At 57.5% G+C, this 12,162-nt stretch overlaps 1 protein-coding gene across 3 annotated transcripts in view; it reads right to left on the bottom strand.

The window, feature by feature from the left end:
* The window catches only part of SCARB1 (scavenger receptor class B member 1), a 70,813-nt gene that overhangs the window by 13,051 nt on the left and 45,600 nt on the right, over positions 1-12,162 (bottom strand). For all 3 annotated transcript variants that reach the window (XM_046640852.1, XM_046640851.1, XM_046640853.1), the window contains exons 5-8: positions 10,889-10,984; positions 9,452-9,567; positions 7,814-7,980; positions 2,552-2,670 (exon numbers count right to left, since the gene is read on the bottom strand). In XM_046640852.1, coding sequence (XP_046496808.1) covers positions 2,552-2,670; positions 7,814-7,980; positions 9,452-9,567; positions 10,889-10,984 — 498 coding nt within the window. The remainder of the gene's footprint in view (positions 1-2,551; positions 2,671-7,813; positions 7,981-9,451; positions 9,568-10,888; positions 10,985-12,162) is intronic.

Here is a 12,162-nt window from a genome sequence, read left to right as displayed (position 1 = left end):
AGGAGGGCTCACCCACTCCTTAGACAGGCCTGCTGGTGGGGCCGGGCCTGGTGGCCCCTGGGACCCTGGTCTGCAGCAGGGTCCCACCACTCCCTGGCTGACGAGGGGTCTCTGCGTCTGGGCTGTCTGTGGAACAACGCGGTGCATGCGGACCACCCGCTCTCCGGGCAGTCTGGGATGCGGTGTGAGCCAGGCAGAGGGGCCGACGTGACCCCCATAGACAGCCTGGGCACGGGGTCTCCACTGGGCCTCCCTGGTGGACCCTTCACACGTGCTGTCACACCCGTTGCTGGGGGCTTAAGCGTGCCCCACATGAGTCCCCGGGAGGGCTCTGGAAACCCGCGCGCGCCTCCGCGCCTAGCCTGCCCCTTCGCTCGCTGTGGTTCTTGTCCTTTCGCTGTAATTAGTCACATGAGCACCACCGTGTGCCGAGTCCTCGTAGCGATCAGCCGACCCCAGCGGGGGCCTTGGGGACCCTGACACAACCTGCCACCCTCTTCTGCTCTCTAGAACAGACTCTACATTCTGAGGCCTCCACTCGGGCCACCTCCGTCCCCAGGGAATTTGTGTCCGCCCCTCCTCGGCCTGTTCCTCCAGCTGCTGCCCAGCGGCCTCTTAGGGGGCACGGCCTGCCTGCTCCCTGCACCTCAGAGAACAGAAACTCGGGCCGTGGGTGCGCCACCCCAGCCGCCCCAGTTTCGGGAGCAGACAGGCAGCCAGCCCTGCAGCAGCGGCCCCGGCACCCTGTTTCCAGGGCTGATGCCTAACGGACAGCAAAAGGACCCATGCCCGTCCTCCCAAAGCGTCCACGTCAACAAAACACGAAAGGCCCTTCGTCTCCCCGTCGGCCTCCAGCTGACCCGGAGCGACAGACGCAGGGAAGCCAGCCTCGGGGCCACCGCGGGATAGCCTCGGGCCTCACTCTGGCCTCCCAAACTGCACTGCCTGTTCCCAACGTGGGGGACCACGCGCTAAACGCGAGTCACCCGTGTGAATGGGGAGGAGCTCGCGCTGGAGCCCCCAGACGCCGGCCGCGAGGAGGAGGCAGCGAGACAAATGAGCTAAAGAGAGAAGGCGGACAACCACCCGTTACCTTTGTGATAAAAACCTTCAAAAACTGGTGAAAAGTTTAAGGCCACAGGAAAAGGCCTTAAGATTGTAATTTAGTAAATAATGAATTCAGTATAGAACACATATATCGTCATCAATTAATTACTATCAATTTAACCACTAGTATTAACTATATATTAATACAGAACATAACATAGCAGCTTCAGACGGCCTGTGCTTGAGCTCAGCTTTCTCCCTTCCTTCCTTGCAATCGTCCATGAGACCCCTATTCACTGAGATGCAGTCACGCGTCGCCTAACGATGGGACACGTTCTGAGAAATGCATTGGTTAGGCGATGTCCTTGCTGTGTGAACATCGTGGATTGTGTTTACACAACCTGGATGGCACAGCTTACTGTGCCCCTAGGCTCTATGGCACTGACCTTACAGGACCCCCATCGTACACCTGGCCCCCCCATTGACCGAAACGTCGTCGCGGGGCGCGTGACTGTACTGGGATCTCTGCGCTAACCGCTAGGATTCCAGAGATTCACAAGACAGTGGAGACCTCCCTGTCATGCAGCCAACAATCCCGGGGTCTAGTCGCATCACTTAACCTGTCTGGACTGCAGGTTCCCATCTGCAAAGCGGGGGCGGCAGGCCCCCTCCCCGATTACCGTGCAAATGAAACAAGTGGACGTGTGTGAAAGTGTCTCGCTGGTGCCGGGACACAAGGAGCATCAAGAACCACCTGCCGAGTGTGAAGTGTGTGCAGTCACGGGTGACCTCCCTGGCCCGGGTTTTTAGTGAAAAAAGAGAGAGAGAGCGAGAGAGAAGGTGGAGGGCCGGGCCCGGCGGCTTGAGTCAGTGGCTAAAAAAAGTCTGAGGAGGACAAAGAAAAATGGCACAGAACAGGGCTGGGCAGAAGGGCTTCGAAAAGGCCGGAGGAGGGGGAGCTCAGGAAACAGAAACCTACAGAATTTTTTAACCTCTGGTAGAAGCCCCAAGTCCAACTGTGAAACAGAGGCACCTGATTAAAGGCACCCCCACCCCAGGGAGGGTCCCCCTGTGGTCTGCTGCCCGCATCCCCTCCCCCACCGGGTCGCTGCTCGGAGCCAGACCTTCACTCGGGAGAAATTCCCCAGAACCTGGTTTATCTGCACCATGTTCCAGGCTCCTGTCGGTACCTAAAGATCTTTACGGTATCCCAGCACCGCCAAGGAGGCTCCCTCTGCTAATCTGCAGGTGATAAGTCCTAATTAATTTACTGTCTTATGGTCCATTCATACACAATTCCCTATAAACAGATAATAATGTTCTTGAACTATGGAGTCAGGGCAAAGTAGGGACCTTTGATGGCTTGATAGTCTAGATGTTGTTGATGCCAGAGAAAGCCAGGCTCCCCATCACCCCCACCCAGGGATAGCTCGGTGCCTGGGGGAGGCCAGTGTGCACCAATCAGAACCCCCCACCCCCCCGCAGGCTGACGGCAGGGGCTCACCGGGTGGATGTCCAGGAACAAGGCATGCTCTTCTGGGTTAGGGTGGAGGCCAGCCACCGCCTCTGCCAGCACCGGGTCGGCATTGTAGAAGTGAGGATGGGAGAGAAACAAGGGTGCACCTGGAAGGCAGAGGGGGCGTCAGACACAGAGAGTGAGCGGGCACATCCAGAGCCTGCTTCGTGCCAGAGCCTGAGCCAGGCGCAGGGACCACAAGGAAACCAGCCCCTGCTGCAGAGCACCCCCGTGACGATGGCAAGATGCAAATAAAATAACTAGACAGAGAGCGTTCCTTCATTCGGTCTGTAAGTGTTTACCAAGCGCGCAGGAGGTGCTGGGCCCTGGAACCCAGCAAGGGACAAGCGCTGTGCCACAGGAATGCTAAGGTAGGAGCTGCTGATTCTGGAAGGAGAGATCAAAGGAAAGAAAAGAAGACTCAAAAAAAACGCCAGGCAGAGAAATCCAGGGACGACATTCCAGGTGGAAGGGAGGGCAGAATCAAGCACAGGGAGGTGGGAAGATGCACGGTGCGGACGGTGCGTGGAGGGCAGCTATGCGAGCTGAGGACAGAAAGGCAAGTCAAGGCCAGGCTGGACTCGGGTGGGGGAGGGGCATCTTGATCACCAAGCCAAGCAGCCCGGAATGTCTTCTGCAGGCAACGCAGCAACGACCAGAGAGGCCCAGGTGTGCACACCTGCAGCCAGCTCTCCCTCACGGCCACGGAGGGAGAAGACACACCTGCTTCGATCCTTGTCTCCCAGCAGACGGTCTGCGGGACGGACGCCAGCGCGCGTGAGCAGGGACTGACCTGGGCCCCTCTGAATGAGAAATTCACACCTAGACAGCCAAGACGGAACCTCTCCATCAACCGACCGAGCAAGACAAACGCCAGCGCATCCTCATGTGCTCGGGACCACGGGCAACAGGCCTGATGGACAACGAGTTAACGAGGAAAAGAATGAGCCTCTCTCAGAATCTCATGGGGTCCAGCACAGGCACACCGCAGAGACAGAACGAAGACTGGGGGTGGCCAGGGGCTGGGGAAGGGGGATGGGGAGTGACTGCTAAAGGGCACGGGGTCTTCTTTTGGGGCAATTAGAATGTTCCGGAACTAGCTAGTGGTGGTGGCTGTGAAATGTTTTGAATGTACTAAACGTCACTGAGCTGTACACTTAAAAGTGGTTAATTTGGGGGCCGGCCCAGTGGCGCAGTGGTTAAGTTCGCACATTCCACTTAGGTGGCCCAGGGTTTGCCGGTTCGGATCCCGGGTGTGGACATGGCACCGCTTGGCAAGCCATTCTGTGGTAGGCATCCCACGTATAAAGCAGAGGAAGATGGGCATGGATGTTAGCTCAGGGCCAGTCTTCCTCAGCAAAAGGAGGAGGATTGGCGGCAGATGTTAGCTCAGGGCTAATCTTCCTCAAAAAAAAAAAAAGGTTAATTTTATGTTATATGAATTTCACCTCAATATTATAAAAAGAAAGAAAAAACAAACAAAACTCACAAAACTCACTTCCCTAACACCACCAGCCCATCCGCCATCAGCCAGGTGACTAGCATTCGTGTTTGTGTGTGTCTGGCAACCTCAAATGTCTGGATTCTTTCTGCTTTCTTAGCAAAGCCAAACACTAGTTTGAAATAAAAGCTGAGATTTTCCCATGGTCTGACTCCACCTGTCCCGGGCCTTCTGCATTCTCAACATTAATTCACCCACCTAGCGCCTCCTGCACCTGCCACCCCGGTGCCCCCTGCACGCTTATCCACATAACGTGCTGCTTTAGCCAAGTGCCATTACTTTACCTGCATCGCTCTATTCTAATGGGGAGCTTCAGATCTGAGTCGTAATTGGCAAACACTTGCCAAAACTGGACAGTAAATACGAGAAGAAATACAACGGAAAGCACTGAATGTTGGACACTCTGACTAGAAACGGTCACCTGCACGGGCTCCGACCCGAGACCTGCCCTCCTCTGCCGCACAGAGAGAATGAGGGCTGGAAGGGCGTCCAGGCCTCTCGGCAACAACAGAGGCTTCTTCCTGGAGGCGGGGGAAGGACAGGGAGGGGATGGAAACAGAAGCCCCGTCGCGCCGGCTTAGTCAGCGTTATTCAAAGCTGGCTCCTGGGACCTTTGAAGTCATCTTGAGACGCCCAGGGACAATGTCCCACAAATTGGAAACCCTGGTTTACCATCCACCCCTCTCCACCATGAAAGGAGACCAACGGGGAAACACAAGGACCGCGTTTTCACAGGCGGCCAACCCTGAGGCCCGCGGTAAGGGAGGTGGTCACGAGCCAGGCCCTTGAAGGTGGGGAGTCTCAGATAAGCCCTGTCACGTCCCCAAGGCCAGGGGGAGGCTGCAACGGGCTGGGCCAGTTTGCCGTCACCTGCCCTTGCTTCAGATGTGAAGCCCGTCTGGTCTTTTTAATAGCAGGCACACGTGTGTGTGCTTCTTATTTTATTTCCAAACAGACTGAGCGACCCACCCCGGTAATACGTGGTAATTAATTTATAGCTTTATGGCAATGTAATCGGACGTGATTGCCCAGGATCACCACGGACTGCAATTAAGGGGCTCTACTGAGCAGGTCTGAGAGCAAGCCTCCAGGAGGCAGAGTTCTCTGGGTCCAAGAAACTTTCAAGGCCTGGAAAGAGAAATGTGTGGGTATTCCTTATCTTCAGATAAAATTTCACGGAAATGTAGACACAGGTGCACCAAAAGCCATGTAGGAGAATGTTCCTAGCAGCCCTAGGGTAACGGTCAACAACAGAGCCCGATGCCCATGAAGCATGGAAGGTGTGAGGAAACTGAAGTGTGTTCCCATGGTGGGATACTACGCAGCAAGGAAGAAGGCGCCAGCATCACCCACAACCGGGATGGACCTCACCAACACAGTGGGCGAAAGAGGCCAGAAAAAGAGAAAAAAGGAGTATGTGCTTTATGATTTTGTTCACATGAAGACCAAAGGCAGGCAAAGACCCTGAGCCAGGGGCTCAGCACGTGACAGTCCAGCCGATCAGCACAGCCCACCCAAGGGCACAGGGATTGGCTCAGAGAGGCCACGGGATGCAAGGCCACCCAAGGAGCGGAGCCCCAGGTGGCGGAGGGGAGGACCCAGGCGGCCCTGCAGGGCTGGTCCAGAGAGGGCGAGCCCGGAGCCTCGTGGGCAGCTGCACACTAGAGAGGGAGGAAAATGGAGCCGGCATGCGTGAAAGGCGGTATGGACGGCAGCCAAGCTCTGGAGCCCCGCTGGATCCGGGAGGTGTCTGGGATTTTGTTACACAAACCAGGAAGCGCCCCTGGGGCCCAATCAGGTTGCGGGAGCACATGCCACTCGCCCCAGCATGTGGCCCACGGCCTGCGGGCTCTGCACCAGCCTGCCCTCTGCAAGCGGAAACTCCCACGACCCCGGGAAGGAGGGACTAAAGAGAGGCCATGCCCTGGGGGGCACTTCCAGGCCCAGCTCCAGGCCCGTCGCCCACGGAGCCCCCGTTCCGTCTGCACTGGGGGGAACCCGCTGACAGGCCTTCCTCTCAGCCCTGCACAGACTCCCCCTCCCGAACCCCCACCTCCAGCTGGAAATGTGGCTTCAGCCACACAGGCCCTCAAAAGGCAAGACCCCCATCAGACAGGAGCAGCTTCTTGTCCCCCCAATCATGTGACCTCGGTCACATCCCAGCCTTGAGCCTCGACTCCCTAACTGCAGGGTACACCCACACAGCCACACGTTCAGACGCTGAGTCCCCACTGCAGCAAGCACATTCTAGAAGCGTGGGCCCAGCCCTGCCGAGGGCGTCTCCAGTCTAGTGGAGACAGACAATAAACAAGCAAACAAAAACACAGAGTCAGTGATTTCAGAGGGCGATGGGCACCGAGAGACAATCAAAAGTGAAACGGGAGCAGCTGGGAGGGCACAGGGACGGTAGAACAGAAAATCAGGGCTGGCCTCTTGAAGGAGGTGGCACTTGAATAGATGAAAAGGAGGTGAGGGAATGACCCACACAGACGTACACGATTTCTGGGGAAAGAGCCCTCCAAGCAGGGGGAACAGCTGATGCAAAGGCCCTGAGGTGGGACCAGACTTGATAGATTCTAGAAACAGGGAGAAGGCAGCAGGGCTGAAGAATAGTTAGGGGAGGCAGCACGGGAAGACGCGACACTGGACAGGCCAGCAGAGGCCAGACCCTGAGAGCACTGAGGCCACCGTCAGGGCTTCGCTCTACACGCACGGGAGCAGTCAGACACTTGAAGCAAAGGATTGGGTGGCAATCTGTGCTTTTGAAAGGTCCCCTGGGCTGCTCTCTGGAACAGTGTCCAACAGAACTTTCTACGATGACGAAAATGCTCTTTCTGCGCCGTCCGTCCCAGACGGTCGTCACTGAGCACGGCAGCTGGTGATCATTTGAAACGTGGCCAGTGCGGCTACAGGGCCTTTTTAATTTGATTTCCTTCCGACCAGTTTCAGTTTAAATGGCCACACGAGGCCAGTGGTGACCACACTGGACAGTCCAGGGAACGGATCGTAGGTAGGGCGGCAACAATGCCAGCTGGAGGGGCCTGGACCACGAGGCGGCGGGGGACGTGGGAGGACGGACTATGGAACTTAATTTGGAGGCAGAGTGACGCCCTCCCCAGGACGTCCGCGTCCTAATCGCTGGAGCCTGACAACACGTCAGGCCACACGGCAAAGGGGCGCGAAGGCTGCAGGTGGAACCGAGGCTGCTCGTCAGCTGGCCTCAGGATAGGGAACGAGGCCTGGATGACCCAGGCGCCCGATGCAGTCTCCGGGGTCCTTAAAACCAGAAGACGGAAGCGGGAGAGAGTCAGAGGAAGACGCGACCCAGGAGCGGGGCGGAGGAGAGAGAGGTGATGTTGCTGGCGTTGAAGATGGAGGAAGGGCGCACCAGGCAAGGAATTCTGGTGGCCTCTGGAAGCTGGAAAAGGTAGGAAGCGGACTGTCCCCTCGAACCTCCAGAAGGAACGCAGCAGGCTGACCCCTGGGGAGACCCGTGTCGGACTTCTGAACCACAGAACCATTCAAGATGATAAATTCGTGCTGTCCTGAGTCACTAATGTTGGAGGAATTTATTACGACAGCAACTCACACACACAGCATTTTTTTTTCAGATTATCTTTCCGCTGTCCTCATTATCTCCGGCCTAATGGGATTATCAAGAGTACAGAGGCCAGAGATTAGGCAGACAGATGGCGGCAGATAAGCCCCTCGCCGTGCCCGCCCACCCGCCCGCCGAGGATGGCACGTACTGAACCTGCAGGTGCTGACGTTCTGAATTCCCGACTCCCGGCAGGGGCAGAAGCCCTCGTTGGGCGGGTAGACGGACCCGTTGGCAAATAAGGTGCTGGGGGCCACAAAGCGATAGGTGGGGATGCCCTCGAACAGCGCCGCCTCCTTGTAAACCAGCTTCATGGACCTGCAGGGACAGACGGTGGGACGATGAGACCCAGGACACAGCGGCTGGGACAGGTCCTGCTGACAGCAGCCCCAAGGAGCCACTTCTCCACGCGCAGCCGGAGTTTCGAACAAGCTCAGAATATATCACGTGCCCACTTAAAACTGTAATCGCTTCCAGTCTTGGCGATGATAAGATCCAACATCCTCATCAGGGCCTGCCAGCCTCTTTGGGGTCTAGCCCCTGCCTACTTTGTTATGGCCCCCGAGGGCCTCCCTGCTGCTCCTCAGACATGCTCCCCCTGCCCCTGGGCCTTTGTACGTGCTGCCCCCTCTGCCTGGAATGTCCCTCCCTCACACATCAGACCTCAGTTCCTCGCTCGGGCCGTGGTTCCGCTGTCCCTTCTTCCGGCAGGAGACCACACCCCACGCCCTATTCACATTTCTCAAAGGCCTTTCTAAATTTGACTGGGACTGTCCACGAGAGCCCCCGAAACGGGACAAGTCCAAGTGGGGATTCGCTGTAGGTGGACAAGACATTCCAGATTCCTAGGACCTGATAACGGAAAACTGTGAAACACCTCTTCCCCAGTATCTCACATCGTTTACCCACGGAGATGCTAACGTTTCGGATATACAGGTCAAATAAAACATATCCTTAAAATTAATTTCACCGATTTCTCATTACTTTAACGCAGCCACCGGAAAATCTAAAACTGCGAACAGAACTTGCATTATATTTTTATTGGATGTCACCGGCCTAGACAACAGTGTTATGGAGATGCTAAATTTCCTCATTTGGATGACGTAATTTGGTTACATAAGAAAGCGCTTTTGTTTTTAGAAAACGCCCACTTGAAGTGTTAAAGTGTCCAACTCGCTCTCAGACGGTCCAAGGAAAATAGACACAGAGAGATACAAATGGTGAAACCGGGTGAAGGGGAGACGGGGGCCACTTGCACGTTCCTCCAGGCTGAAATTTCTAATGGTAAAACACTAACACATGCAGAGCAGAAGCCGTTCCCGCTATGACACTCCCGGGGCGCAGCGTCCCCACCAGAACATGAGCTCCGGGGCGCAGGCGCTCAGCCGGTCCTGTCCCCTCCGTGTCCCCAGCGCCCCGCACAGCTGGGGCTCCGTGAAGCTTGGCGAGAAAGGCAGATGAGTCCAAGTTCACACTGGTGGGTGGCCAAGGAGAGGATTTTCCCCGAGTGGCCTGCACGGGGCCGAGGACACGACGGGCGGTCTGAGGTCCCAGCATCCAGAGGGACACACGGGCAGCCAGGCGGGCGCCCCGGGAGCCAGGCTGGCCCTGTTTCCTGCTCTTTCTGCACCCTCCACCCCAGCACCACGCCCGGGGCCTCGGCAGAGCGGTTGGGGTTTGGCTCTTTGTGGTGCAACCAGAGAGCACTGGGGATGGCGCCCCGGGCTGGCGGGGACACGGTGGGACGCCTTTGCAGCGGCTGGCCAGCAGCCTGTCAGGGCATGCTCACCGGCAGGCCTCGGGGCTGTAGAACTCCAGCGAGGACTCGGGGCTCATGAACGGCGCCCACATCTGCCCGGCGGTCCCGTTGATCATGTTGCATTGATCTGAGTGCCAGAAGCTCACCTGTGGGGAGGAAGAGTACATGGCATTGGGGACGGACGGACAGCCTCCTCAGAGCCCTCCCGGCGCCCACACGTGCTGGGCTGCCACTCCGCAGACCGAGGGCCCCGGGGAGACGCCGAGGCCAGCACTGTCCCCGGACGGAGGCCAGGCCCCTCGGCGAGCCGGCCGGCACGGTGGGAGGGGCAGGCATGTGGAGAGCGTCGCCTGCAGCTCCTGCCCCCCAACCGCGGATCTTTGCACGTGCGACCGTGCCAGGGGCTCAGCGACTTCGTCTGTAAAATGGGCCCATCACCCACGTCTCCAAGGGGCACAGGGAGCCCGTGAGGTGGGAGGTGGGACAGGGCCAGCCTCACCTCCCAGAGAGGAAGCCACCAGACACGTCCTAAAAACAGACAGAGTCAGGGGGTGGCAGAGGGAGAAAAATACATAAAAATTCTAACGGCGGCCCCCAGGAGACTCAAAATGGCAGTTGCCTCTGGGGCGTGCGACCCGGACAGAAAGGAACCAGACCCTCCCTTCTCCCCTTCTCTCCCAGCGGGCTGTTTTAAATTACGTGCACGTGTATATCGTCATATTGAAAACTCAAGCCGAAGAGAATCTCGACGGCATCCATTACGAACGGCTCCTCCAGCTGCGCCTGGTAACCCCGCCTCGCGGCTCTGCCGGGCGTGACCCGGCCCCAGCACTCGGCTCTCAGGGGCAACGCGGCGAGCACCGGGAGGCGTGAGCAGCACACGGCACGATCATTGCACGCGTGTTGAGAAAAGGCCACCGAGGGGAAAGAAGCCAGTTGCAAAACCAGGCACACAGGATGATTTCATTCCGTTCAAAGGAAAAAACCACCGCGCTGTCTTTCTCTGTGCACAACAGGCGTGCAGCGGGCAGAACACACCCGACACCGGCAGCTGTGGGGTCCTCTGCGGTTCCGCGTGAGGACATAAAGTGCGCTTTACTTCTGTCCCTGTTTTATTTTTTTAATGTGAATGTTTTCCTGTGTTTCTAGTGTAAGTTTTTCTCACTCAATAACATCGTTTAATGCAATGGGTGGTTATATTATCAGTGTAATATTTTTAAAACGTTTTTGTGAATTAAGAAGCAAATAAAGAAAGAACCCAGTCCCTAGCATACAGCAGGAGCTCAGTAAATAGTTTCCATCCCCCAGCCAGCCATCTGGGCTGGAGCTGGCTGAGCCCTGGCCACAGGTGAAGGCGCCAGCTCCAAGTGTCCTCGCGCACGCTGCCCACCCCCGCCCGTGGGTTCTCAGAGGAGGCAGGTGGCCTGGCTCCGGCCTGAGGCGGGGGGGCCACGGCTCTGCCCTCACCTTGCTCAGTCCGTTCCACTTGTCCACGAGGTGGATCCTGCTGAAGTCTTTGACCCCCGTGAACACGGTGAAGAGCCCGGAATTGGAGTTGTTGAGCTGGGACACGGCAGAAGACAGCATCTTTAAGCCTCAGGATGGGGACAAAGGACCGGGCACCAGCCCTCGAGCCCACCCGCTTAGTCACACTGACCCTCTGGCCCGGAGGTCGGGGGCCTGGTGATCTTGCTCGCATGGCGTCCCCAACGCCCGGGGCTCAGGAGGAAGGGGACTGGGGGCTTTCTAGGAGGGCACGGCCCTGATCACAGCATCCCCCCTGGGGAGGGTCGCACCTTCCCTTCCGACTCGAGGAGAGTCTGGTTCTCCCCCGGGCGACCAGAAGGACCCCACACACACTTAACACAAAGCCCTGAGACCTCGTGAGCCAGGGAGACGGCAGCGGACGCGGCGTGCACAGTGCAGCGTGCTTTCCACCACCGCTGTGGGGACCGCGATGTGGGGCCGGCTGCAGCCCGCCTCGGCTGGGTCCCCGCGTGACCACAAAGGGCAGAGGGCCCCCTGGTCACCCACACTGGACACAGAGTCCAAGTAAGAAATACACCTCTGCTGTTTAAGCCACTGCGATTCTGAGGCTGCTTTCTGTGCAGCACAGCCTGGCCTGGCCTGAGGGATACCCGACCCAGCGTTTGTCAAGTGTCTTCTAGATGGTAAGCCCCAGGCCCTGGGGCTCTGAGCGTGTCTCCTAGAAGCAGATTTCCAATTCAGAGTGAAGACATGCAAAGTGTGCGAGAAACGAGTGACTGCTGCGGAACCCAGGAGCAGGGCTGCCCAGAGGAGGCAGTGTCTACACTGTGAGGAGCAGCCCACGGCGGGCCCCGGGGAGGGTCGTCCACTGGCCGGACGCCTGCATGGATGACTGCGCCAGAGCAGGGCCCCGATCAACGCCCTGCAAGGCCTTGCGCTCGTCATGTCCTTATGTGCCCTGTCCATCCCCGAGCTCCAGGGGCCCACACCCGGGCCGTCACGAGGGGAGAAGACAGGAGCCACTACAAAGAGGCGCTGGGCTTACGAAAACAGCTACTGTGTCAAAACTGCTGAGCACAGTGCCGGGAACACAGCGAGAGCTCCAAATGCTAGTCTTTATTTTTACTGTTATTGTTGTTATTATTAACAAACCCTCGCCGAAAAGGATACTTAAATAATAATCATAAGAGACAGTGTACCAGAGACTGCTGGTTACTACCCAAAGTCCGTTCTCCCCTTTCTCCTTCACAACC

This window comes from Equus quagga, chromosome 15 (genome assembly GCF_021613505.1).
Source record: "Equus quagga isolate Etosha38 chromosome 15, UCLA_HA_Equagga_1.0, whole genome shotgun sequence".
NCBI classification, from domain to species: domain Eukaryota; kingdom Metazoa; phylum Chordata; class Mammalia; order Perissodactyla; family Equidae; genus Equus; species Equus quagga.
The sequence above is the reverse complement of the archived record's forward strand: the minus strand, read 5'-3'. Positions and strand labels throughout refer to the sequence as shown.